Below are 25,368 nucleotides of genomic sequence, written 5' to 3' on the forward strand. Positions count from 1 at the left end.
ATAAAAGCAAGAAGACTGGGGAAAGAAAGAAATCCAGATTTTTATGTGAACCCTGGAAGCCGGGGTGTCTTTGCCGAGCTGCGGAGAACCGAGGGCGCGAATCAAGGGTTGCCCTTGGGAAATTATCTCCTTGTACACCTTGAACTCTACTTCACGTGCCAATTGTATCTCAGGAACATTGGGGAAAATATACATATATTTATTTTTAAAGAAATTCGGGCTTAATGCGCGCTGCACATTCGACACCAGTGGAGAAGCCGAGGAGGCGGGCCATGCTCGGGCGGCTTCCTCCCGCGTCTTAAGTGTCTGATTTCCGAGGGACGCGAGGGCTTGGTCCGTCTCCACGCCCTCTCTGAGCGGTCTGGGGCCGAAGGCTGCCGCGACCCGGGCTCTGCCGGCTCGGGGTCCCACGTGGTGACACCTGCCAGGTGCGCTGGGCGTCTCCGCCCCGCGCCGGGGCTGCTAAGGGACTGATCGGGAGCAGGGAGAGGCGGGATAGGGCGGGGCGCCCGAGGCCACGCCCAGGAGGCGGTGCGCGGGAGCCCCCCAGCCCTTGCTCCCAGCCCTGTCGAGCTGCGGGCCATGGCGGCCGCCGAGCCCAAGCCCCCAACGGGGGCGGCCGCGGCCCGACGCCTGGCCCGGAGCTGCTGGTCCGCGTTCTGGGACTACGAGACGCCCAAGGTGATCGTGGTGAAGAACCGGCGTTTGGGCATCGTGTACCGCGCGGTGCAGCTGCTCATCCTGCTCTACTTCGTGTGGTGGGTGTGCACGGGGCCGGGCGCGGGGAGGGGGCGCCTGGGGCGTCCGGCGGGAGGGGATGTCTGGCGGGTTCACGAGGGTGGGGAGTGCTCGAGGCTAAGGCTGCTCTGAAGTCCCAGGTTGGAGGGGCAGCTCTGGGCTCTGAGCAGGGAGAACGGGTCGCAGGGGGTGGAGAACGCGGGCTGGCCCCTCGGGCCCCCGCAGAGCCTACCCAGCCCTTGAGGGGCGGTGACGCAGCCTCGTTCCCGCCGGAGTCGAGCTCATTCGGCATGGGAGACGTCCCAGTCCTGTCCCAGGATCGTCCCGAGAGTCGGCCCTGCCCGTCCGCACAGGTACGTGTTCATCGTGCAGAAGAGCTACCAGGACAGCGAAACGGGCCCCGAGAGCTCCGTTATCACCAAGGTCAAGGGCATCACCTTGTCCGAACACAAAGTGTGGGACGTGGAGGAGTACGTGAAACCACCGGAGGTGCGCAACCCGGGCCCCGCCCTGCACCCCGCGCACCCTGAGGGTAGGACTGATCGGTGGCCGAGCTGTCCCCGCCGGCCTACCGTCCCTTCTTTCTGAGCCCAGGGAGGCAGCGTGTTCAGCATCATCACCAGGATTGAGGTCACCCCCTTCCAGACCCTCGGAACATGCGCCGAGGTGAGGCTGCGTCGAAAGCAGAGCTGGGATGGGAGGGGCCCTGCCTGGTCAGCTGCGCCTGTCCAGCTCCTGAGCAGGCGGTCTTTTCCCTAGAGTATGAGGGTCAGCAACGCCACCTGCGACTCGGACGAGGACTGTGTGGCTGGGCAGCTGGACATGCTGGGAAACGGTCAGTGTGCGCCAACTGGGGGTGGGGGCGAGCCGCGCCCCTCGCCACCTGAGCGCGCGTCTGCCCGCAGGCCTGCGGACTGGGCGCTGCGTACCTTATTACCACGGGTCCTCCAAGACCTGCGAGGTGTCCGCCTGGTGCCCGGTGGAAGACGGGGCCTCAGTCAGGTGTGCGCGCCCGGTGACCCCACCCACCTGGGACCAAACTTCTTCGTTCCTTTCTCCTCACTGACCAGGGGAGTTGGGATGTGTTGGGGGAGGGGGAAGGGAAGGACAGAGCAGCTGGGAGGCTGGGAGAGGCTTTGGAAGGGAAGGGAGACTAAACACACCCAGTCTGCCTCCTCAGCCAATTTCTCGGTACGATGGCCCCCAATTTCACCATCCTCATCAAGAACAGCATCCACTACCCCAAATTCCAGTTCTCCAAGTAAGAGCCATTAGGGTGTGGTGACAAGGGGTGGGAGTTGCCTCTTGGAATGTGTTGTTTGGGGGTGCATGGCTTCTCAGCATCTGATGCCAGTGGGCCTTGTCCTTAGGGGCAACATTGAGAACCGGAAGGGTGGCTACCTGAAGCACTGCACATTCCATGAGGTCTCTGACCTCTACTGCCCCATTTTCAAGCTGGGGTACATCGTGGAGCAGGCAGAGGAGAACTTCACAGAGCTGGCACACACGGTGAGGGTGCCCGAGAGCGGGCAGGACAATTGTCTGGCCAGGTGCTGGCTGTCACCTGCATACAAAGGGTCTTGTTACAGGGCAGTCCCTTTTCATTTTGGCCAGCCCCAGCCCTGCTCGGGTAGAGGAAAAAGAAACAAGATCAGCTGACCCATCTGGGTGTGTGGCTGCTGCTAAATTATTGACTCCTGGTCACAGTTGGCTGCTGGCACCCCTTGTGCCTTGGAAGCAGGGCACTCAATAAACCCCCCTCCCCAGAGTTGCCCTGAGCTGCCTGGGGTGCCCAGAATATGCACCCCATGGGCAACCTCAGTAGGACCCCAGGGCTGTTGAATGTCCCCTGTGAGCCCGTCCTGACCCGTCTCCTGTGTCCACTTCTGGGCAGGGTGGTGTCATCGGGGTCATTATCAACTGGGACTGTGACCTGGACCTTTCAGCGTCAGAGTGCAACCCCAAATACTCCTTCCGGAGGCTGGACCCCAAGCACATCCCAGCCTCATCTGGCTACAACTTCAGGTATCTTGGCCTTCGGATGCTGGCTCCTTGTCTGCCCTGGCTATGGAGGTCTGAGGACCAACAGGGCAGGTGCCTCAAGACCCAGGGATGCCAGCAGTTGATGGTCTTGGAGCCACCCCATTGGGCAATGGGCACACCCCGCTGCCATGCTTCCGAGCGCTCTTGCACCCGGGTCATCCCATCCTAGGTGCTGACGTGCTTCTGGGTCATTCTGCCCTAGGTTTGCCAAGTATTACAAAATAAATGGCAGCATTACCCGCACACTCATCAAAGCCTATGGGATCCGCATTGATGTCATCGTGCACGGACAGGTAGGCCAGCCCACCCTGCTTACATGGGATCTGGGCTGACCCAGTCTTGGTCTCCCCTACCACAACCCACGCCTCCCTTGGGCCCCACTCCTATCTAAGGTAGTGCCTTTGCCCCCAGGCGGGGAAGTTCAGCCTGATTCCCACCATCATTAACCTGGCCACAGCGCTGACCTCCATTGGGGTGGTAAGAAAAGCACACTGGGGTTGGGGATGGGTGTGTGCCGGGGCGAGGTGGGGGGCAGGTGCCAGGCCCTCATGCATCTGTCTTGCTGGCCTCAGGGCTCCTTCCTGTGCGACTGGATCTTGCTAACATTCATGAACAAAAACAAGGTCTACAGCCATAAGAAATTTGACAAGGTGTGTACTCCAAGTCACTCCTCAGGCAGCTGGCCTGTGACCCTGGCCCTTGTCTTGGGCCAGGCCCCTGCCCCACCCTATCCCTGCTCTCCAGACCCAGGCCAGGCTGGCCAACTGCAGAGTGAGGGGCAGAGCCAGGCCCGGGCTGTCCCACCCCCATGGCCTTGCCCCACCTCTGCCCCATCTGAGCAGATGGTGGATGCTCCCGAGCGGGGTGCGGGACCAGGGATTTGCGCCTCCGAGTCTTCCCAACAGGACTGCGTGCTCACAGATGCCCGAGGTTTGGCCCAGCTCTGAGCCTACTTCCATCTTCTGCCACACTGCACTTAAGGCCCCAGGCGTGTCAGGGACCTCTGACATCTGAGGCCCCAGCACAGCCCCTGGCTCTCCAGGGCAGCACAGCTGGGACCATGGACATGGGCCCTGCCCATACACCTCAGCAAAACCAGCAGCCAAAGGGTCCCCATGCAACTAGACCGTGGGGTGACATGAATGGGATGACGACTCCTGCTCCATCTTAGCCCCCAACTGTAGCGGCAAGTCCCCACCTCCTCCCTAGCTGCCTTCCTCCCAGGCTCTTTGCTCCTGCCCACCCACCCAGCCCTACCCAGACCTTCTGCTTGCCTCACAGCTAAGAAATCACGCATCCACTGTCCAATAAAACTGTGACCAGAACCTTCTAGCCTCATCTTCGGGGGAGAAGCAGCTTGAGGCTCTTGACAAACACACCATGGCAGGTCCGCACCTGGTGGGCAGTGGGTGTGCTTGGTCCTCATCTTCCCCCAGCCAGCCTGGGCGCAGAGTGTGGATCATCTGCCCCCAAATCCAGTCAGGTTACAATCAGGTCTCACGGGGGGACCAGTGGTGGGGGACACGTAGGCTGAGTGCATCCCAACAGCTGTCCTTCAGCTTCCTGTAGGCATCACCCCAGACCCCAAACCTCAAAATAGTGGGAAAAGGGTGGTACATCTAGAGGAAGAAAGCCAGGAGGCGGGCAATGGGAACTGTTCCCAAGGATAACAAAAGCTTAGGCTGACACCAAAATGCCCACCCAGAACCCGAGGCTCTACTTAAAATGGGGACGGGGGACAGGAGTGGACACAGCAGCAGGGCGAGGGTGGAACAGCCGGCATCAGCCGGATCAGGCCTATGGATAATCTGGTTATGGCCTTGGATGCTACAATGGTCACTCCACTCAGCAGCTCTGACCCAACTTGGCCAGATGGCGGTTTCAGTTTCCCCAGCAACGGCAACGACCAGTGCACAGGTCTGAGGAGGCACAGTGCCTCCCACAGATCGTTTCACCAGCGACCCTGTCACAACCAAGGTCAGAGCTGGTCTTCCCACTTGCTGACTGGACCAGCACCACTCACTGGAGCCAGCAACTCTCCAAGAAGCCCCCTCACCCCTGAAGATCCTCCTGTGCCTGTGATGTCAGCTCCATCGGCCACTCAGATGCTCAGAGATCCAGCTCTAGTTTTAGAGAAACTGGCTTTTCCAGTTGGGGTTGGGCTGTAGCTCAAGAATTCAGGCCAGGGGCTCAGGTTTCCCATCCCCCACCATGAGAGTGACCCTGGGACCTCCACCACCCCCAAATACCCCCAGCCCCAAAGCTGGCCTCTGAGGGAACCACTGGGAGCTGTGGTGCCCCCGCCCTGCTGCAGGGAGAGGGTGAGCCACACAGTCCCAGCTCCTCACTCCTCTGTGCTCCCCTGGGACTTCTCTGGCTCTGTTTCCAGGAAGGCTGGTTAGTCCTCCTCCCCCACCCAGCCCTAATTTGATTTGATCTCCATCTGGGGGCTGCCGGGCGCCATCACCTTCCAAGCAGAGTCAAGTTTCCTGCAGTCACTGGACCTGGACGTGCCAGTGGGCAACAGCAGTACCCAGCTGACAAACCTAGCCGGACAGACGTCAGTTACTATCCTTCCTTCCAGATACCCAGGCGCGAGCATGCACACACACACAGTAAAGACTAAGGAAATGTAGAAGTCAAAGTGTAAATCAGGCAACAGGGACAAAGCTACACCAGGCTCCAGAGCCAACAGTGCGGCTTCTACTGCCCACCCGTGTGGGTTTCTGAGTTTATGATTTACATTTAATGTGCTTGCCAACTTGACTGGTTTTCTTCTGCTTTCAGTCACATTTAGTTAAAAATGAGGTGCAGGCAGGCAGTCTTATGTTCTGGGGTTGCTAGAGGAACAGAGGAAGCAACTCCTGCTCAGCAGAGGGTTCCCCGGGCTGCTGGCAGGCAGACTCTCCAACCCAGCTCCGTCCTGGAGGGGAAAACAGCATGGCCCACATCCTTGTGAAGCAACAGGGCCCTGAACAAGCTGATGGTGTCACCTTTTAAAGGCGGCACAGACCAAGGACCCTTTGCCTCAGGCAGTCAGAGGCCGGGCAGGCCCGTGGGGTCAGAGGTCTCGGACTGACCTGAGGTTGAGGCAAGAACACAGTGGCCTCCATCCTGATAGCATTTCTGTTGCCCTTTTCTCCATCCTCTTCCCCCACCGCTCAGAGCTGAAGCAAAGAACCTTGTGTTGCACATGAAGAAATACTTTTCGAGAATCCAGGTGCTGAATATGCTGTCAGAGTCTGCGACGATGGTGTGCCTCATCCCCTCTGGGGCCCCAGGCCTCCTGCTGCAGTGGTCCCCGCACCGCAGGTGCAGAGGGGGAGGTGCTGGGCCCCTCCGTGGCTGAGCCCCGCCCCCTACCCAGCCTTTGTGCCCCCAGCCCAGTCTTGCTGCTGTTGACGAGGTGACTGCGCCATACACAAACATCCCAGCAGACCTCACTCTGACCCTGAGTCTCCAGACAGAGGAGCCCAAGCCCCAGAACTCAGTGAATGAGAGACGCCCAGGTGACCGCGGGTTCAGTCAGGATCCCTGGGACACGGCCCACAAGCTGCCAGTGCGGAGTGTAGGAGAGCACTACTCCTGGAAGCCGGGGCTGCACACTCCACTCAGGCGCCCCTTCCAGCCCTCTTCAGGGTCTCAGCTCAGAGGACCTCCGAGGGTACCTCAGGGCAGCAAAGGAGTGGGCAGGAAGGGCTGGGGCTACAGCAAGGGGCCGTGCAGCAGCAGCAGAGTGTGTTCATTCAGTGAGAAACCAGCCCTGGGACCCCCTCGCTAGAGACGCTTCCTGGGCCTGAAGAGGGCTGCCCTGCTTGAGGCAGGGAACCCCAGAGAGCCGGGAAGTGAAGCCACTTCTTGCTCTGACTGGTTCACGCTTCTGGGCTGTGTGACCTGCTCCCCGAGGGCCGCCCTCCCGGGTGCCCGTCTTGGGTGTGGGACACAGGAGCAGAGGACAGGGACACTGCCCAGACTGCTAATGGCCCACTTGGGGGTTCTGAAGCTGCAGCCAATCCAGGGTCTCCTTGAGGTACGACATGCCATAGTGCTGGGCGATATTCCGGAAGATTCCGACCTGTTCCATGAAGACCTACAGAAACGACCAGTCATAGTGAGACCTAGTCCCAGAAGAGGCACAGGGAGGCAAGGCCGAGGCTCAGAGAGGACAAATGGCCCGGGGTGGGGGAGGGAGGCGAGGGGCGGGCGGCAGGGTTGGCTGTCCACGGGAGCCCCCACCTTAGTGTGGATGGTGAGGGAGAAGCCCCCCGCACAGCTGCAGTACATGGCCATGTTGGTCTCCTTCACACCCCGGCACTTCAGGCAGACCTGCAAGGAGAAGCGGCGCCGTCACAGCCTCCCCGCCCCAGGCCAGAGCCGGCCAGTCACTTGGCACCAGACAGGCTTTTCACCTCAATTACAAATAAAATCTGAGACTTGATATGGGTTTTATCCAAACATGCCAATTGCTTCCCAACACCCTCCCTGTGGATACCTCCCTTTGACTCTGAGTCTGCGGTCCCCTATCCATCACACCAGGCACCAGCTGTTCCCTGCCTGAACCCCAACACCTCCCTTGGGTCTTCACTCCCCCACTGAAGGCTGAAAGCTTCCCTCTTTCACACACACACTGCCTGTCAGTTCTTTACTCTGACCATTACTTGCTTGTCTTGTTTACTGTTTGTCTCCCTCTCCTAGAATAAAGGTCCATGAAGCCAGCAATCGGCCCCTGTAGGTGCCCAACAGATGCTGTAAGAAAGTCAGCTGGGCCCGTGGATGAGGCCTGACCCAAGAGGTATCACCTCGGAGGATCAGGCTACAACTTGAGACTTGCGCACACCTCTCATCTCCTATGGGTGCAAACTGCTTACTGATGAGGCCTCCACCTACTGGAGGGGTGGTCAGACTGGTTGCAGACCTAGCACTAGGCCTGCTGCTCACCAGATCCTGCAGGGTAAAGGCCATCAGCTTCTTCTGTAGGGCTTCCACCAGGGCCATCTCAATGACTGATGAGTCATAGGCAGCCTGACAGTTGGAGCAGAGCCACTGAGGCAGCACGGTCCCATCCTGGACAGACAGGGAAAGGGCCAGGTCACCTTCCTTGGTCCCCAGTGCTGAGAAGAGACAGAGGGATTCTCGAGAAGTGTGCCACTGCGGTCACAGCTCCAGGGCACACTCATCTCCACTGTCATCACCCATGTGATTACCAGGACAAGGTTCTGGCATGTGGCAGCTGAGTGGCCTGAAAAAGGGTGCTTGTTTCTAATTCACATTAGAGTTGGTTGGGGGCCCTGCAGGAACCCCCGATCCGCTGAGGCCTGGATATTCTGACTATACCAGCAAGGGGCCTGAGGGAGCCCACCTGAGAGAAGGAGGGGTCTTTGCACAGGTCCAGGTCCCGGCAGAAGTTACAGTTGTGGCAGATGACCTCAGGGAGCACGTAGGAACGGCAGGGGTCTCGGAACTGGGCCTCCTCTGAAAACTCGCCTACGTCTACCAGGCGCAGCAGGTCTCGGTTTAGCTTGTTCACCTGGTTTGTGACGTTGGTGTCCAGAGACAGGACCTGCCGAGAACAGAGACCATGTCAGGGATGGCTCCCAGACCTCCCTGCAGCTGTCTGGACCGGAAAACCCCGCAGCCAGTTCTTTAAGCTACAGTTTCTCAGAAGTATCTCAACTCTTCCTTTTCCTGTTAGAAGCATCAGAGATAAGAAGTGCCTCCTGCCCACCAGTGATTCCCCAAGTTAGGGTCACAGGTGTGGAGGCGCTGCCCCCAGGCCTCGGGGTGTCTGGGACACATCAAAGCATGCTCTACCTGTCACCGCTAGGGATTCCTTCTTCCTCAATGACAGGCAGCCTCAAGTTCACCAGAGCTTTACCATCTCAAACGCAAAGGGGCTGACTTCAGCCTTCCATGGTGGAGGGATTTCCAGGTCAACCCAGGAAAGTCCCTGTAGCACACATGTGTGTTAGAGCCCGCGGTGTGGACACGGGAGGTCCGGCTCCCACCGTGGTGCTGGCAGAGCCATAGGGAGTCATCAAGCTTCCTGTCTGTAAATGAGAGGACAGGACCGACATCTTCCCCAGGCCTCTCCCAGCCCTAAAGCTCCTGTCCTAGCCTAGCACAATGCCAAGAACACAGAACCAAACACCACTTAGAAAACACATCTCTGAGGGGAGTGTTTATGGTCAATGTGAAGCAAAGTGGGTGAATTTGAAAGTATATTTACAATGAGGATCAGTGGCCTACTGGGAAGTATTGTTTAAAATATATATACATTATACACATCACTTACATAGGGAGAACACTGGACTTAATTAAGAGACAAAAAAATGAAAGTGAATTTACCAAACATGAAGGAAGAAGTAATACTGTTCTATAGACAGTATCTTCCAGAAAACATAAGAGGGAGAACACTGCTAACTTCACTTGGAAGGCCAGCATCATCTAGGTACCAACACCAGACAAAGACTGTGTAAGGTAACTACTAATTCTCATGTGCACAGACTCAAATATCCTCAACAAAATAAGAGCAAATTGAGCCCACTGATATTTTGACCAAGTGGGACTTACCCCCAGAATGCAAGGCTGGATCAACACTAGAAAATCAGTGCAATTCACCATATCAACAGACTAACAAACAAAAGCCAATATGATCATTTCAACTGAGGGAGAAAAAGTCCTTAACAAAATTCAGCAACCATCCTTGATTAAAACCCTCAGGATGGGACTTCTTTGGGGGTCCAGTGGTTAAGACTCTGTGGTTCCAAAAACAGAAATATAGACCAGTGGAACAAAATAGGAAGTCCAAAAATAAACCCATGCCCCTCTGGGTACCTTATTTTTGACAAAGGAAGCAAGAATATACATTGAGGCAAAGATAGCCTCTTCAATAAGTGGTGCTAAGAAAACTGGACAGCTGCATGTAAAAGAATGAAATTAAAACACTTTCTAACACCATACACAAAGGTAAACTCAAAATGGATTAAAGACCTACATATAAGAACAGAAACTATAAAACTCTTACAGGAAAACAGGCAAAATACTCAATGACATAAAGTAGGATCCTCTATGATCCACCTCCTAGAGTAATGGAAATAAAAGCAAAAGTAAACAAGGGGGACCTAATTAAAAGCTTTTGCACAGCAAAGGAAACTATAAACAAGGTGAAAAGAACCCTCCAAATGGGAGAAAATAGCAAATGAAACAGCTGACAAAGGATTAATTTCCAAAATATACAAGCAGCTTATAGAACTCAATACCAGAAAAACAAACAACCCAATCAAAAAGTGGCAAAAAGACCTAAATAGACATTTCTCCAAAGAAGACATACAACATGAAAAGATGCTCAATATCACTCATTACTAGAGAACGCAAATCAAAACTACAATGAGATATGACCTCACACTGGTTAGAATGGCCATCATCAAAAAGTTTACAAACAATAAATGCTGGAAAGGGTGTGGAGAAAAGGGAACCCTCTTGCACTGTTGGTGGGAATGTAAATTGATACAGCCACTATGGAAGATGGTATGGAGATTCCTTAAAAAAACTAGGAATAAAATCACCATATGACCCAGCAATCCCACTCCTAGGCATACACCCTGAGGAAATCAAATTGAAAAAAGACACATGTACCCCAATCGCAGCACTGTTTACAACAGGTAGAACATGGAAGCAACCTAGCTGTCTATCAACAGATGAATGCATAAAGAAGTTGTGGTACAAATACACAATGGAATATCACTCAGCCATAAAAAGGAACACATTTGAGTCAGTTCTAATGAGGTGGATGAACCTAGAGCCTATTATACAGAGTGAATTAAGTTAGAAAGATAAAGATAAATATTGTATACTAATGTGGGCTGCTGTCTATGGGGTCACACAGAGTCAGACATGACTGAAGCAACTTAGCAGCAGCAGCAGTAATGCATATATATGGATCTAAAAAGATGGTTCCAAACAATTTCTCTGCAGGGCAGCAATGAAGACAGACACAGAGAACAGACTTATGGACAACTGGAAAGGGGAGGAGAGGATGAGATGTACAGAGAGAATAACATGGAAACTTACATTACCATATGTAAAATAGATAGCCAATGGGAATTTGCTATATGGTTCAGGGAACTCAAACAGGGGCTCTGTATCAACCTAGAGGGGAGGGATGAGGAGGGAGATGGGAGGGAGGTTCAAGACGGAGGGGACACATGTATGGCTGATTCATGTTGAGGTTTGACGGAAAATAACAAAATTCTGTAAAGCAATTATCCTTCAATTAAAAAACAAATAAAAAATTTAAAAATCCATAAAAAAGAAAAAGACTCTGCTTCCACTGCAGGGGGCACAGACTGGATCCCTGATTGGGGAACTAAGTACCACACGCTGCAAGATGCGGCCAAAAAACAAACTCACTCTCAGGAAATGACCATTATCAAGGCACCAAGGAACTTTCTCAACCTGCTTCAGGGTGTCCCTTCAACAGTCTACAGAGGTTTTTTTTTTTTTAAATGGAAATTGATATACTGATTTGAAATTCGTAAGGAAAGGCAAATTAAGTCAAAATAATTTGAAAAAAAGAATAAAGATAAAGCATTCACACTACCTGGTTTTAAAACTTATTGATAAAGTTACAGAAATTAAGACAGTGTGGTGTTTTAGAATAGAGAGACATATAAGCCCAGAAACAGATGCATATACATATACAGCCAGTTAAGCTTTGAAGAAAGCACAAACATAATTACATGGAGAAAGGCTAATTTTTTAACAAATAGTGCTGGAATAATTGGATATGCTTATGCATAAATATGAAAGTGTTAGTCACTCAGTTGTGAGTGACTCTTTGACACCTCTCCCTTCTCCAGGGGATCTTCCCAACCCAGGGATCAAACCCAGGTTTCCCACATTGCAGGCGGATCCTTTACCAGCTGAGCCACAAGGGAAGCCCAAGAATACTGGAGTGGGTAGCCTATCCCTTCTCCAGATCTTCCTGACCCAGGAATCGAACCAGGGTCTCCTGCATTGCAGGCAGATTCTTTACCAACTGAGCTATCAGGGAAGCCCAAGTAGTATTAGGGAAATGCAAGTTAAAAACATGATGATATACCATTACACATCTATTTGGACAGATAAAACCTTGGAAATGAACAAAGTTCCAGTGGGGTGTGGAGCAGCTGGACTACAGTCACTCACCACCGATGAGAATGTAAAACAGAGCCACTATACAAAACATGATATGACCCAGCAATTCCCCTGCTGGGTTTTTACTCGAGAGAAATGAAACTTATGTTCACACAAAAACCTACATGAGAATGTTTATAGTGGCTTCATTGACAGTCACCCATAAGCGCAAACAATCTGAATGTCCTTTAATCGGGGAGCTATGGTCCTCCCATACAATGGAGCACTACTCAGCAATGCAAAGGAACAAGCAACGACACGCAGGAACCCCAGGTGCATTTTGCTCAGTGAAGGAAATCAGACCTAAAAGGCCACATGACCAACCACTCCACTCACATGGCATTCTGGAAGAGGTTTCAACGCAGGGACAGAAGACAGACTGGTAGTTCTAGGGATGCAGGCGAGAGGAGAGGCTGAGTCCCAAGGGGAAGCACATGGAAAAACTCTCAGGGGTGGAGAACGTTCTGTATTTTGCTGTTGGTGGCCAGTTCACATATCCATATGTGAAAACACAAACAACTGCACTTCACAGAGAAAAAATTTAAAAGTAAATAAACATAGGGACATGGGGGCTTCCCTGGTGGCTCAGTGGTAAAGAATCTGCCTGCCAATGTAGTAGACACGGGTTCAATCCCTGATTCGGGAAGATCCCACATGCTGAAGAGCAAGAAGCCCATGAGCCACAACTACCGAGCCTCTGCTCTAGAGCCCAGGAGCTACAACAACTGAGCCTTCAGGCCACAAGTACTGAAGGCTGTGTGCTCTAGAGCCTATGTTCTGCAATGAGAGAAGCTGCCATAAAGAGAAGCCTTTGCACCGCAATGAAAAATAGCCCCTGCTCACCTCAACTCGAGAAAGCCCAAAGAGCAATGAAGACTCAACACAGCCATAATACATACAATTTTAAAAATAAAAAACAAACATAGAGACAGACAGATCAGCACGTACCAAGGGTGGGAAACTTTGGAGGATGATGTACGACTCTGTATCCTGACTGTGGTGGTGAATAAGTGACTGGCTGCCCCATGAAATGCACTCTAAAAATGGTGAATTTCACTGTATGTAAATTATACTTTAATAAAAATAGAACTTAAAAATTCTGAAGTCTACCAAGGAGTTAAAGTGTTATATTAAGCCATTTCTTAACCACCATGAGAGTCACTTGATCACTGTGAAACACAGAGTACTGGGAGGTAACTTAATGGACAGTAAAGTCCTCTGTAAGGGGACGCCTGCCAGGTCCTTATCTGGTAACATTATCCCTCGTTTGAATCAGCCTACCTTTCCCAGAAGGCATTCAGCGTCCGGGCAAGCTCTCCTCTTAGGTTCCACAGCAGCCTGGATGCTGTGGGTGCCCTGTCCAGTTCCTGGTCTGGCCCACCGGCCTCACGTGACCCGTAAGCTGGCTCTGCCGTCCCTCTGCTCACCTTTCGCCAGCACCGCCCTGTCACCCCTCCTCCCAGGGGCTCTGTATCCTCTCTGCCCGGACTTCATTCTTCCATCAGATCCACCCACTGCCAGGGCCTCCCGGTCCTTGCGGTCTCAGCCTAGGACCCACCAGAGGTCCTTTCTCACCTGCCCCTTGGCACCTGTGCTCTCTGAGCTCACCTGTGCCCACCAGGGGACTGTGAGCTTTGTGAGGACAGGGGTCTTTCCCATAGCGACTGCACAGACTGGGTGCAGTGGGTGTTTGTGGAATAGAGGAGTCACTTGCACACACGTCAGTGGGAGTGTCCTCACCTTGCACACGTATTTGATGAATTCCAGAGCAGGGTTATTAAGCAGCAGGTGAGAACCAGGGAGGACAGGAAACATTTCTGAGAGCTCAGTAGAGTTCCGAGAGCCTGTGACTTTCTTCTGAATCTTCTGCGTGATGGTGAAGAAGTTCTGAGTGAGTTCGTTTGCCACATAATCTTGTGAGAAGGTGATCATTCCTGGGAAGAGAAGCAACATGGCGCCTGCTCCCTACCTCACACAGCAACAGGACACCAAGGGAAGGAGATGGGGACCCTGAGAAGCACACACAGGTGGCCTCACACAGCAAGGGTGCTCACCAGGAAGGGCTCCGGCCTCCCCCTGGGCCTCCTGGGAGAGCTGGCTGGCTCCCCTCCTCCTCACGGGGGTGCTCCCTGGGGTGCTGCGCCTCAGTTCCTCCTTCATGCTATGGTACACGGCCACGATGTATGCTGCAGAGAGAGGGCAGGCTCAGGCCACAGGCCAAGAGAGTCGGCGACACCTCACACATCCCAGAATCCGGGGGTACCCTGTGGCTGGTCCCGCTGCTAGCCAGACGAGGCTGAAATGTCATTATTGGTGATGATTCTATTTGCTGCACTGAGATGAGCCAGAGTCAATTAGACAAATGGGAACAATCAGAGCACTCACTGGTGCCCCAGTTCATGCTTAGAGAGACTGCTGCACAGCTGAGGCAGCAAGTACCAACCTTCACACCAACTGGTGCAAAAGAGGGCTCACCTTGCCTCTCGGGTCAACACACTTCTCCAAAAACTCAATGGGTCCACTCGTTCCAAAAGAGAACTTGAGAAGGCAAAGAACTCAAATATATAAATTGACAGGGGATAAAATAATCATAAACAGAACTCCCTCTGTCGCTGTATACATAGATGTACCTCTATCTATGTCTGCTGATAATTTATGATGCTCTTCACCAACTGTTCTATTCTATTGATTAGTTCTGAATTACAATGGGTGCTTAACTTCTCATTTCTTTTTCACATCACCCTAAATAACTTGGTTTGGAAACACTAAACTTTTATTTCTTTTTTTAAATTTTGATTGGAGTATAGTTGATTTACCATGTGGTGTTAATAATGACCACTAAGATCATGGCATCCGGTCCCATCACTTCATGGGAAATAGATGGGGAAACAGTGGAAACAGTGTCAGACTTTATTTTTGGGGGCTCCAAAATCACTGCAGATGGTGACTGCAGCCATGAAATTAAAAGACGCTTACTCCTTGGAAGAAAAGTTATGACCAACCTAGATAGCATATTCAAAAGCAGAGACATTACTTTGCCAACTAAGGTCCGTCTAGTCAAGGCTATGGTTTTTCCTGTGGTCATGTATGGATGTGAGAGTTGGACTGTGAAGAAGGCTGAGCGCCGAAGAATTGATGCTTTTGAACTGTGGTGTTGGAGAAGACTCTTGAGAGTCCCTTGGACTGCAAGGAGATCCAAGCAGTCCATTCTGAAGGAGATCAGCCCTGGGATTTCTTTGGAGGGAATGATGCTAAAGCTGAAACTCAGTTTCCAGTGTTTCCAGTACTTTGGCCACCTCGTGAGAACAGTTGACTCATTGGAAAAGACTCTGATGCTGGGAGGGATTGGGGGCAGGAAGAGAAGGGGACGACAGAGGATGAGATGGCTGGATGGCATCACTGACTCAATGGACGTGAATCTGAGTGAACTCCGGGAGTTGGTGATGGACAAGGAGGCCTGGCGTGCTGCAGTTCATGGGGTCGCAAAGAGTTGGACACAACTGAGTGACTTAACTGAACTGAATGCCTTTAGCCCCAAATGAAATATAGGGGTTTCTCACACTAGAAGTTGAGCCTCAGAGACCAGCCAGTGGGGCAGTTGATTTAGGAGTATCTAAACTCCTCTATATGGGATCTCCTTTAGTCACTGTAAGTGTACACGCACAACCTCGGGGGCGGGACTATGAAGCCTTTGTGATGCCCCAGGGCAGCCTTCCTCACCGTGGGGTTCTGTGAGAGGTCTGGGGCCTGGGCAGAGCCCGAGGGTCTTCTTTCTGCCTCTCACAGTGCTATGCAGCCAGGGCACGCACGCTGGGCATGCTCCCACCAAGGCCACATTATTTCCCACCGCACGACTCAGATGTGATGGTGAGTGTGGACCACTCACCTGAAACGATCATGAGGAAGTAGCTCTGGCAGGAGGCTGCCTGGGGCAGGAACTGCAGGATGTTCCAGTTGTTTTCCAGCAAGTCCTCGACATCCAGTTCCTGTGCGTCTCCCTCATCCTCCTTCTCCTCCTCGTCCTCCTCATCCTCCTCCTCAGGATCCCCCCGCTCTGCTCTGCCCTCTTCTGGGGAGTCCTGCTTTGACACAAAGACAATCCCAGTAACGTCTGCCCACATTGGCACCGCCTGGTGGGGAGTGTCCTAGTCTGTCTCGTGTCCTGTTCACCTAGTCGTTCCAGCCCCTGAGCCCAAGAGAGATTCCTGCAGGATGGCTCCAAGAACAAGGTCATGTACAGAATGAGCCTGGTACATTCTCAGTAAGCTGCTGCCTGTTCCTTTCATTTGCTGTTTCACAGGATTCACTTTAAAATTATTCAATTCCCACTTCTCAGGAAGGGAAGAATCAAGGGTGCTTCCTGGGTGACCACCTCTCTTGTTGAGTTTCGGATCTCTTCCTGGGACGGCCGCAGTTCTGAGAATGGATCCTTAGGTAGGTTGATAAGGAGTCCAGGACCCTCAAGGAGAAAGGGGTCTGGGGCTCTCAAGAAGGAGCAAAGGACAAGCAATTTTCTCTACGCTGCTTTGTCTCAGTCAATATAACAATGTATCTTGCTCCTTTAAACAAGAGCCTTCTGACTAGTCTTGTTATCTTTAGACATATGCTGTGGGAGTGGGTCTGGTAAGACCTCTCACTTGTCAGTTCTAACCCTATCATCTTATACTGAGGGAGTGGGTCTGGTAAGACCCTTTACTGTAATAATGTATATAGCTCCCTTGCTAAGACTAGCGAGGGGGGCACTCTCCGTCCCCTTCTGATGTCTATGTCAGAAGCTTTCTCTGTCCCTTTTTCACTTTAATTAAACTCTGCTACACAAAAGCTCTTGAGTGATCAAGCCTGGTCCCTGGTTCCAAAACTAAATCTTCTTTGGAGATCACGAATCTGACATGGTAAGCTATCAGTTCTACCAAAGATCTAGTTCTGGTGGACGCCCCCCTGACACCCCCTGACTAAGGTCCCCTTTCTATACAGCACCTTTCATTTCAACATCTGAACTCTGACAGCCACCATCCTTATTAAGAGCAGCAACCACTCCTGCCTTCCCCTATTCGTCTACATGACCTGCACTTCCTTCCCTTGCATGTGGTCTCAGTGAACCTCCCAATCCCAGCACCAAGGGCAGCCTTTCCTTCTGGTCTCCTCTCAGCAGATGGTGACTTCCTTTGACACCTGAGGCCCCACCCACTGGTAGCTTCCTCCATGGGGATCTGCCCTGGGGGAGCTGTCCTCTCAACTCATACTTACCCCCAGGTGATCTCACCAGCCCCAACTGCCAGGCTCACAGATGACCCCAAGTTTCACGGCCCCCTACCCAAGACGCACAGTCACTACCCGACCCCTGCGTCTCCACCTGTGCACATTAAGCAAACAACAGGGGCAGCAAACACCACGTGCCCCAGATAAGCACAACTCCCTTCTCCCCACACTTGCTCTCTTGCCCCGTCCATTGGGGTTTACACACCCAGACACAGCTCCCTCACACAGAACCTACATGCTCAGACATCACCCCTGTGTCCCAAGCATCACCCCACTGGCCTGTCCACACCCTCTTCAATACCCACCTGGGTCGTTCTCCCTGACTCTGCCTTGCCCTGCATCCTTCTCTGGGCTGACACTAACTGGGCTCCACTTAGGCCTTGACATCCTGCAGTAATGTCCACTCAGGACCCAAGTGGAAGTCAGGCCATGACACTTGCCCATTCAGAATCTCCCCGTCAATAAAAGCCAAGTCTCCATCACAGCCCTAGGGCCCAAGTGGCCTGGTCCCAGCCAGCTCTTTGTCCACATCTATGACCACTGACCCTGCTTGTGCCATAACTCAGGCAGCTTCACATCTCGGTCCCATCACCTCCTTGGAGGACTCCTAGACCCCCCATCCACATTGGCCCCTGCCCCAGGACTCTCTGCCTACCAGCTTTGTCTACCCTGAGCCCTTACTGTTGTCGACACTGCCGTATACATCTACTTGTCTGCTTGTTCATGATCCTTTCTTTTACAGACTTCATGATGCTTACTGCTGCATGACTGGGGCCTAGAACCATGCCTGGAACTCGGCTTGTGACCATCAAGTGTGCACTGAAGGGACAACGTGGACCCTTCAAGTTGCTTCAGATTCCAGCCTCAGCTCTCCAAGACTAGTTACCTCTTACCTGACCACAGTGAATCCTAGATGGAACAGTTCCTTTGATTCCACCATAATTAGAGGGATCCATCCAGAGAAGAAATTCCCAGCATCGAGAAAAGGAAATTGTCAAAGAATGGAAGATCTCTTTAGAGTGGATGCTAGAAAGAAAGAAGACAGAATCGCTTAAATGAAATCAGTAATCTTCCCCTTTTACTCTACTTTCCTTTTTTTATTATTTATTCACCCTCCACTTATTTAAAAATGAATTTAAAGTGGATTCACATTTTATCATCCCTCAGGCTTTCTAGGGAAAATGATTGGTGTGGCCACTATGGAGAACAGTATGGAGGTTCCTTAAAAAACTAAAAATGGAGTTACCATATAATCCTGCAATCTCACTCCTGGGCATATAGCCAGAGAAAACATGGTTCTAAAGAACACATGCAACCAATGTTCATTGCAGCACTGTTTACAACAGCCAAGACATGGAAGCCACCTAAATGTCCATCCATCAACAGAGGAATGGATAAAGATGTGGTACATACAGACAATGGAATATTACGCAGCCATAAAGAGAATGAAATAATGCCATTTACAGGAACATGAATGGACCTAGAGATTGTCATGATGAGGGAAGTATGTGGGAGAAGGAGAAATATCATATGACACCTGTTATATGCAGAATCTAAAAAGAAATGATGCAAATGAACTTATTTACAAAACACTGACAGACTCACAGACTTAAGAGAACCAGCTTATGGTTGCTGGGCCTAAGAGCTGGGAGAAGGGAAGTTAGGGAGCTTGGTTGGGAGAGACATGTACACACTACTATATTTAAAATGGATAACCAACAAGGACCTACTGTATAGCACAGGGAATTCTGTTCAATGTTATGTGGCAGCCTGCATGGGAGGGGAGTTTGGGGGAGAATGGATACATGTATATGTATGGCTGAGTCTCTTTGCTATCTACCTGAAACTATCACAATATTGTTAATTGGCTACACTCCAATATAAAACAAAAATTTCAGAAACAAATAAAATAAAAATGAATTTAAGGTGGATTCACATTTTATTATCTCTCAAGCTTCCTAGGGAAAATGATGATAAACACGATACTGAGCAGACAGCTGAGTTCACCAGGAGGGGGAAGCAGGGCGCAGTGCGGAGAGAATGACAGGTGAGAGCTGCAGAGGGGACCCCGGGAGTACTGTGGCTCGCCCTCCAGCACTTAGCAGAGCACAGACCACACTCGGGTGTGAGAAAATCACACCAGCCTCGAGCACCTGCTCCCGCCAGTGTCACAGCCTCATACACAGGGGCATGTGGGGCTGTGCTCACAGAAATCTTGCTTCAACAGAGGTAATAATGAGCCCTAGACTAAACATTGCTCTGGCTCTGACTATAAATCTCAATAAATACCCAAAAGGATCAAATTGTTTTCAAGTAACATAAAGCTCAACAATATTTACAGGAATGCAAAAGTAGCTAACAGACAAGCCAAGGTTCTTAACGTCTGGCATCCAGTCCTATATCACCAGGTGTGCAAAGAAGCAGAGAAACACAACAAATGAGAAGAATCTATCAGCTGAAAACAAATCAGAGTTGACATAGATATTATAATGAGCAGAAAAGAACATTAGAACAGTTATAATTGTACAGTTATTATAATTGTATTTCATGTGTTTAAAAAAACTAGAAGGAAGACTGAACATGTTAAGCACACTCTAGAAATGTAGGAGACCCAAATCAAGCTTCCAGGGATGAAAACTGTCGTGTCCAAAATGAAAAATATACTGGATGGGATTAATGGCAGATAAAACACTCTAGAAGGTCAGTGAACTTAAAAGATAAAACAACAGAAACTTTTCCAAAAAGAAACACAAAGAGGAAAAAAGGACTTCCAAAAAATATCTATCTAGAGGCTTCCCTGGTAGCTCAGTGGCAAGGAATCCGACAGACAACACAGGAGACATGGGTTTCATCCCTGGTCGGTAAGATCCCATATGCTGCAGAGCAACAAGGCCCGTGTACCACAGCTACTGAGCCTGTGATTTAGAGCCTGATAGCTGCAATTACTGAGCCCATGAGCCACAACTACTGAAGCTGGTGCACCCTAGAGCCTGCTCCACAACAAGAGAAACCACTGCAATGAGAAGCCGGTGCACCACAACCAGAGAGCAGTGCCCCTCTCTGCAACTAGAGAAAAGCCCAGGCAGCAATGAAGACCCAGCACAGCCAAAATAAATAAATAAATAAAAATAAAATCATATCTACATATCCATCTGCAATTCTATGCCCAGCAAAAGTATCTTTCCAAAACAAAGGTGAAATAAAGGCTTTTTCAGATACCCAAAGGCAGAGAGGATTTGTTACCAACAGAGGCACACTACAAGGTTTGTTAAGGAAGTCTGTCAGCAGCAGGCAAATGGAGCAGATGAGAACACGAGCGAACGAAGGCGACAGGGATGCTGACACCTGTTGGTGACGTACTCCACGTAGGCCAGGGCGTCCTCCACCCGCCGCTTCTTGGTGCAGAGAATGATGCGGTTGAAGTTGGCATAGACGACCGATGACCCCAGGCGCCTGAACTCAGCGATGAGCCTGCAGACCAAGTTCAGAATCAAAGGTCAAGACACCACAGAGAAAACAGTTAATGGTCCCGAAGCAGAACATATACCTAGAACCCAGAAGTAACCAAGAACAAAGAGGTCTGCATGGCCAAACCCTACCACAGACAAAATCATAGACAGAGGAAAAAATCTGCAACTCATATCACAGAAAAATGGTTACTTTTTATCTAGAAAGAGCTCATACAGATCAATGAGAAAAACACAAAACAAAAGTACAGAAAAATGGTCAAAGGAAGTCCAATTTCATTCATAATTAGGACTGCAAATTAAGGCGATACCAAGAGAGCATTTTATCCCATCAGGTTGTTGGTGGGGCTTGGCATGGGGACACGCATTCCCAATCTGGTTCCTAAGAGTTGGTAGTACAACCAACTGTACAACCTTTACAGGGAGCTGACAATATTGATTCAAACTAGCATTTACCTCTCTCAATTTATCTGAAAATATCCATCAGACCTGCAGCAGTGTTACTTCCTGGAGATTATTCTAGACATGTTTACATGACCTCATGCGTAAGACCAATCCTTGCCGAAACATCCATTAGTATGGTGCATCCACACATAGCTCTACAAGACCTACTGTTAACGAAGGCAAGCGAGGTGCAGAATGGTAAGCACAGTGTGCAATGACTTATAAAAAAGCAGCAGAGACTGCACCGTATGGCGTGTCTCTGGAAGCTTGACGGCAACTAAGCTCTTCACGGGCCCCATCTGATCGCTATGGACCACTAGCCCAGAAGGGGACTCTTGATCCGGAGGTGCTGACTAGCCATCTTTCTGGTTTGGGGAGAAAGCCACTGGCGGCACTCACTGAAGGAAGAGCTTCTTCATCATGCTGTGCAGCGTGCGGTGCAGGGCAGGGTCGTGCAGCAGTGAGGACGGCGACCGGAGCCAGCGGTAGAAGTGCATCACCTGGTTGTCGGCGTAGACGTTGCGGTACTGCGTGATCTCCTTTACCCAGCCCACCACCATGCTCTTCAGGATCCTGCAGGAGGGGTTCAGAGGGTGCCCCCACTGCCGCTGGCACCAGCTCCTCACCGTTCTGCTGTCACCTCTGCGCCCTCTCTTCTCACTGTCCAGGCTCCATTCCTCACCCCTCTGTAACTCATCCGCACCCCCGACTCAACACCACCTTTCCGGCTTTTCCAACAGAGCCAGGACAGAGCTGAAAAGATGCGGGTGCCCTTCAAGGAGGCACCTCACTGCTGTGAGAACCAAGAGACTCACAGCAGAGACCTCAAGGGCCCCCTCTCCCTTGCGCCAGTCAGGGTCCTAAAGGACTGCTTCGTCACAACTGCCCCTGGTTAAATCGCCCCAGGTGACTCTACAAACAGCATCACAAAGCCAGTGTGATGGTTCTGTCACCTGGAGTCTGATTGCACCACCTCTCAGGACTGAACTGGCTGCTTCTCTGCCCAAACAGTCCTTGGCCCTGACTACACCACGTGCATTTTGGCTGCTGAGGCTTTCTTTCTGCAAGTCCCCTGGCCTGAAGCCCCCTCCCTCCAGTTCTGTTCTCTTTCTCTGAGAAGGCTACAGGGTGGCAGTTGTAGAAAACAGTTCTGGAACCACAAGACTTGCTCTTGAACACCAACCTTTCCCCTCAGCTGCACTATGACCACAAGCCTGGGCCTCAGTTTCCTCATTTCTACGATGGGTGACAGCCATCTTGCCTAGTGGGGCTATGAGAGCACGTGCTCCCTGCCCGCGCCACCACTGCACTTCTCTCCCGATACCCATGCCTTGCAACTCGCACCACTTTCTGTGTGGCTTTACCCATGTTCATATCCTGCTGTGCACCCCACAGCAGATGCTCGGTGAGCACCCACACCCCAAGTAAACTGGTGACTTCTTGCAGGCACACCTCCGGCCATAGGAAGCAGGCCAGAAGGCAGCACCTGGAACTGTCGCTGGTACCTGGAGGGCGGCATTTGTGAGTGCCACCCGTGAGCAAAGAAAGGAGTCTGGCCCTGTGCTGGTTTCTAACCGGGCAGAGGGAAGCCCCACTGATACTGACTGAGCTCTCAGTTTCCAAAACAAGGACAGAGGATAAAAGGATTTCTACTGCTCCTTCTAGAGGCAAACTGTTGTTCTGCCTTTGGAGAGCTGAGGGTACAAGAAGAACCAAAGGGCAGGTGATGTTCTCACAGCGGCAAGCCCCTGGGTACCTGAAGGTGTTGGAGCAGAGGGCTGTCTCGTCGTAGCTGGCAGGGGCACTGGTGGCCTGATTGCCCGTGATCATGTCCTCTAGGGAGGCCTGCTGGATCACATCGAAGCTGATGCCAATGCTGTCAGCCCCCTCCATATCATTGACGTGGTGAGACTGCAGGATGGTGTTGACGGCCAGGTTCTGAATATCCAGTTCCACGCACACTACACACAGACATCAACGCTTGTGCACTGACCCCTCCTGGGTATGGAGCCTGATCCCAGCAAGCACCATCTCAGAAAAATCACTGCTGCTTAGGGCAGCTGACTGCACAGCCCACACCCACAGAGGCCCCCTGCAGGTTCAGCTCCCAGCTTCCTTCAGATCCTTGCACCTGAGTGCTCCCACCAGCCCAGAATGGCAACAAATAGCAGGAACAGCAGTCCCTGGTGCGCCCTGCCCTCCCACCTGTGGAGTAACAGCCGGAACTGTTGATCTCCACAGGGGCTTGGTCATCAAACTCCATGACAAGCCTGTTGTCGTCAGCCTCCTTCCCACCCAGGTCAGGGCGTGATGTAGGAGACAGCCAGAGCAGGTGGTTGTGGCGCTGGAGGTGGCGGGCAAAGAAGAGGTCGGAGCCAAAGGTAGAGATGTCCTCAGGCAGATTCCCAACGGGGATATGGAAGTACCTGCAGGGGAACGGGGTCAACCCCAGGAGTTGGAAATGACTGGGGAATGCCTTCCTGTGCCCAGAGACCAGTGAGGTCAGTGACAACCAAGATGGCCTCCCCTCGGCCCACCTGCTCATCTCAAAGGCCTGTGACAGACACGTGTCCAGGTTGAGGTAGTGCCGGATCATGCGCCGGGCTCCGTGGCGCTGCCAGTCCAGGACCCCGTAGCTGATCTTGTCAGCCACGCGGACAGGCACCAGAGGGAATTCCTCCAGGACAGGAATCTCGCCAGCCAGCCTCTTCAGCTCCCAGTTGGACTGAACAGCAATGAGAGTTGGCCCACGGCGCTCCTCCTGGGTTCAGGGAAGGAAGCAGTGAGGTGGACCAGGCCCTGGGAGGGGGCTCTCACAGGATGGGGTCCCGCTGGCACTCACTTTGTAGGTCAACAGGAAGCGCTGGATGGCTCTGCAGACGATTTTCAAGTCTGTTTCAGCACGAACTTCAAAAGCGTGTTTTTGCGGGGGCAGGAGCTCAGCGCCCACTTTCTCTAGCAGGAGGCTGTGCTCGGTTGAGTACAGGGTATTGAGGCTGGGCATCTGGTTGCTTCGCACCTAGACAAACAAGGGCCAGGTCAGCCGTCTTCCCATGGGGAAGGAGGGGCAGCCCTGCGAGTCGACACAGGCAGCAGGGCTACCTCTGCAGATCAACTTCTCACTCTCACAAGAACAAGGCAGTGATGGGAGGGAAGGGGGAGTGGGAGCTTCCTGCCCGGGGCTGTGCGCCTCCCCCACCGAGGCTGTCCCATGGCCTGGCCCGGAACTCACGGTATCCAGCACAAACACAGCCGCCTTGCGCTGTGAGGGCACGAAGATGCCAAAGAGAGCCTTGTGGCCCTGTGCGTGGTGGTACAGGTAGATGTGGCGGATGCTCCCTGCAAGAGGACATGGCCCTGACCACCCTGAGATGTGCAGGAGGTAGGGCCAAGCAAGGGCGGCCGGCACACGCCATACCTGGTTCCAGGTAGCTGAACTGGGCCAAGGAGCGCATCTCCAGGTGCTCAAGAGTGAAGGTTTCTGCTTCCCAGCCTGAAAGGTTTCTCACCAGCTGTTTACTGACTACACACACGCAGCCCAGCTGCACCAGGGCCCGAAACACTAACGGAACCTGGAAGAGGGGCAGACGGGGCTGTGTGAGGGCCGACGGGGGAAGGCAGAGGCCCAGCTGCTGCCGCCGGCCTGTCCATGCCTTGATTGGGTTTGTTTCCCTCTATTGCATTTAGGTGGATCCTTGCACCATTCGGCTGGGAAAACAATCACCTGAGTCTCATATACGCCCTCGATGTCTGGCGCCGCCAGCTCAGTGTTGATCTCGTTGATGTGTTCTTGGTACATGTCCTCTGGCACTGAGTATTCGTAGAGGTTGTAGACCATATTGGAGCGAGGAAGGACTCGATTCACCTGGTGACACCATGTGACAGTGACCTTACCCCACAACTGAGCTAAGTGGTAACGTTTGCAACAACGCACAGGCAAACACACGGGCACACACTCTTATACACATACATGCATTGTTTAAACAGTCCTAGGATGTCTGCACACCACCACAGAATAAAGTTCTACAGCCCATTTCTCCCTATCAGTAAAATTAAAAGGTCTGGGCCTGGCTTCAAGAAGCTGCCTGAAGCTTCTGAAAAGTAGACAAGTTTCCAGACTGTGAGGGGCAGGTGCTCCTGCTACATTTTCCTCTGTTCTCTCCTGGGTGTAACCAAAGGGTGCAGGAAGCAAAATCCCAGAGAGAAGCTATGTTTTCCCGGACAGAAGACTAGGAATGGAACC

General features: G+C 52.0%; 2 protein-coding genes across 7 annotated transcripts in view; one reads left to right on the plus strand and one right to left on the minus strand.

Annotated features, from left to right (window-relative positions):
* Positions 514-4,159, plus strand: P2RX2 (purinergic receptor P2X 2). Of its 6 annotated transcripts, XM_018061325.1 has the most exons (12): positions 514-758; positions 1,092-1,227; positions 1,333-1,404; positions 1,498-1,573; positions 1,644-1,740; positions 1,919-1,999; positions 2,109-2,247; positions 2,633-2,763; positions 2,984-3,074; positions 3,193-3,258; positions 3,354-3,431; positions 3,624-4,159. In XM_018061325.1, exons 1-12 carry the CDS (start codon positions 583-585, stop codon positions 3,726-3,728), a joined length of 1,248 nt encoding a protein of 415 aa, XP_017916814.1. In that variant the 5' UTR covers positions 514-582; the 3' UTR covers positions 3,729-4,159. The 6 variants fall into 6 exon arrangements, with proteins under 6 accessions (XP_017916814.1, XP_017916812.1, XP_017916813.1 ...); XM_018061323.1 differs by having other exon boundaries at positions 3,354-3,976; XM_018061324.1 differs by lacking the exon at positions 1,333-1,404 and having other exon boundaries at positions 3,354-3,976.
* Positions 5,410-25,368, minus strand: part of POLE (DNA polymerase epsilon, catalytic subunit) — a 56,302-nt gene continuing 36,343 nt past the window's right edge. The window contains exons 33-49 of the mRNA XM_018061450.1: positions 24,850-24,990; positions 24,544-24,697; positions 24,358-24,464; positions 23,968-24,144; positions 23,663-23,886; positions 23,331-23,551; positions 22,882-23,086; positions 21,525-21,698; positions 20,560-20,685; positions 18,108-18,240; positions 15,842-16,034; positions 14,010-14,141; positions 13,696-13,889; positions 8,141-8,341; positions 7,720-7,845; positions 7,018-7,107; positions 5,410-6,871 (exon numbers count right to left, since the gene is read on the minus strand). Coding sequence (XP_017916939.1) covers positions 6,758-6,871; positions 7,018-7,107; positions 7,720-7,845; positions 8,141-8,341; positions 13,696-13,889; positions 14,010-14,141; positions 15,842-16,034; positions 18,108-18,240; positions 20,560-20,685; positions 21,525-21,698; positions 22,882-23,086; positions 23,331-23,551; positions 23,663-23,886; positions 23,968-24,144; positions 24,358-24,464; positions 24,544-24,697; positions 24,850-24,990 — 2,712 coding nt within the window. The 3' untranslated portion in view covers positions 5,410-6,757. The remainder of the gene's footprint in view (positions 6,872-7,017; positions 7,108-7,719; positions 7,846-8,140; positions 8,342-13,695; positions 13,890-14,009; positions 14,142-15,841; positions 16,035-18,107; positions 18,241-20,559; positions 20,686-21,524; positions 21,699-22,881; positions 23,087-23,330; positions 23,552-23,662; positions 23,887-23,967; positions 24,145-24,357; positions 24,465-24,543; positions 24,698-24,849; positions 24,991-25,368) is intronic.

Source organism: Capra hircus, chromosome 17, assembly GCF_001704415.2.
Source record: "Capra hircus breed San Clemente chromosome 17, ASM170441v1, whole genome shotgun sequence".
Lineage (NCBI taxonomy): Eukaryota > Metazoa > Chordata > Mammalia > Artiodactyla > Bovidae > Capra > Capra hircus.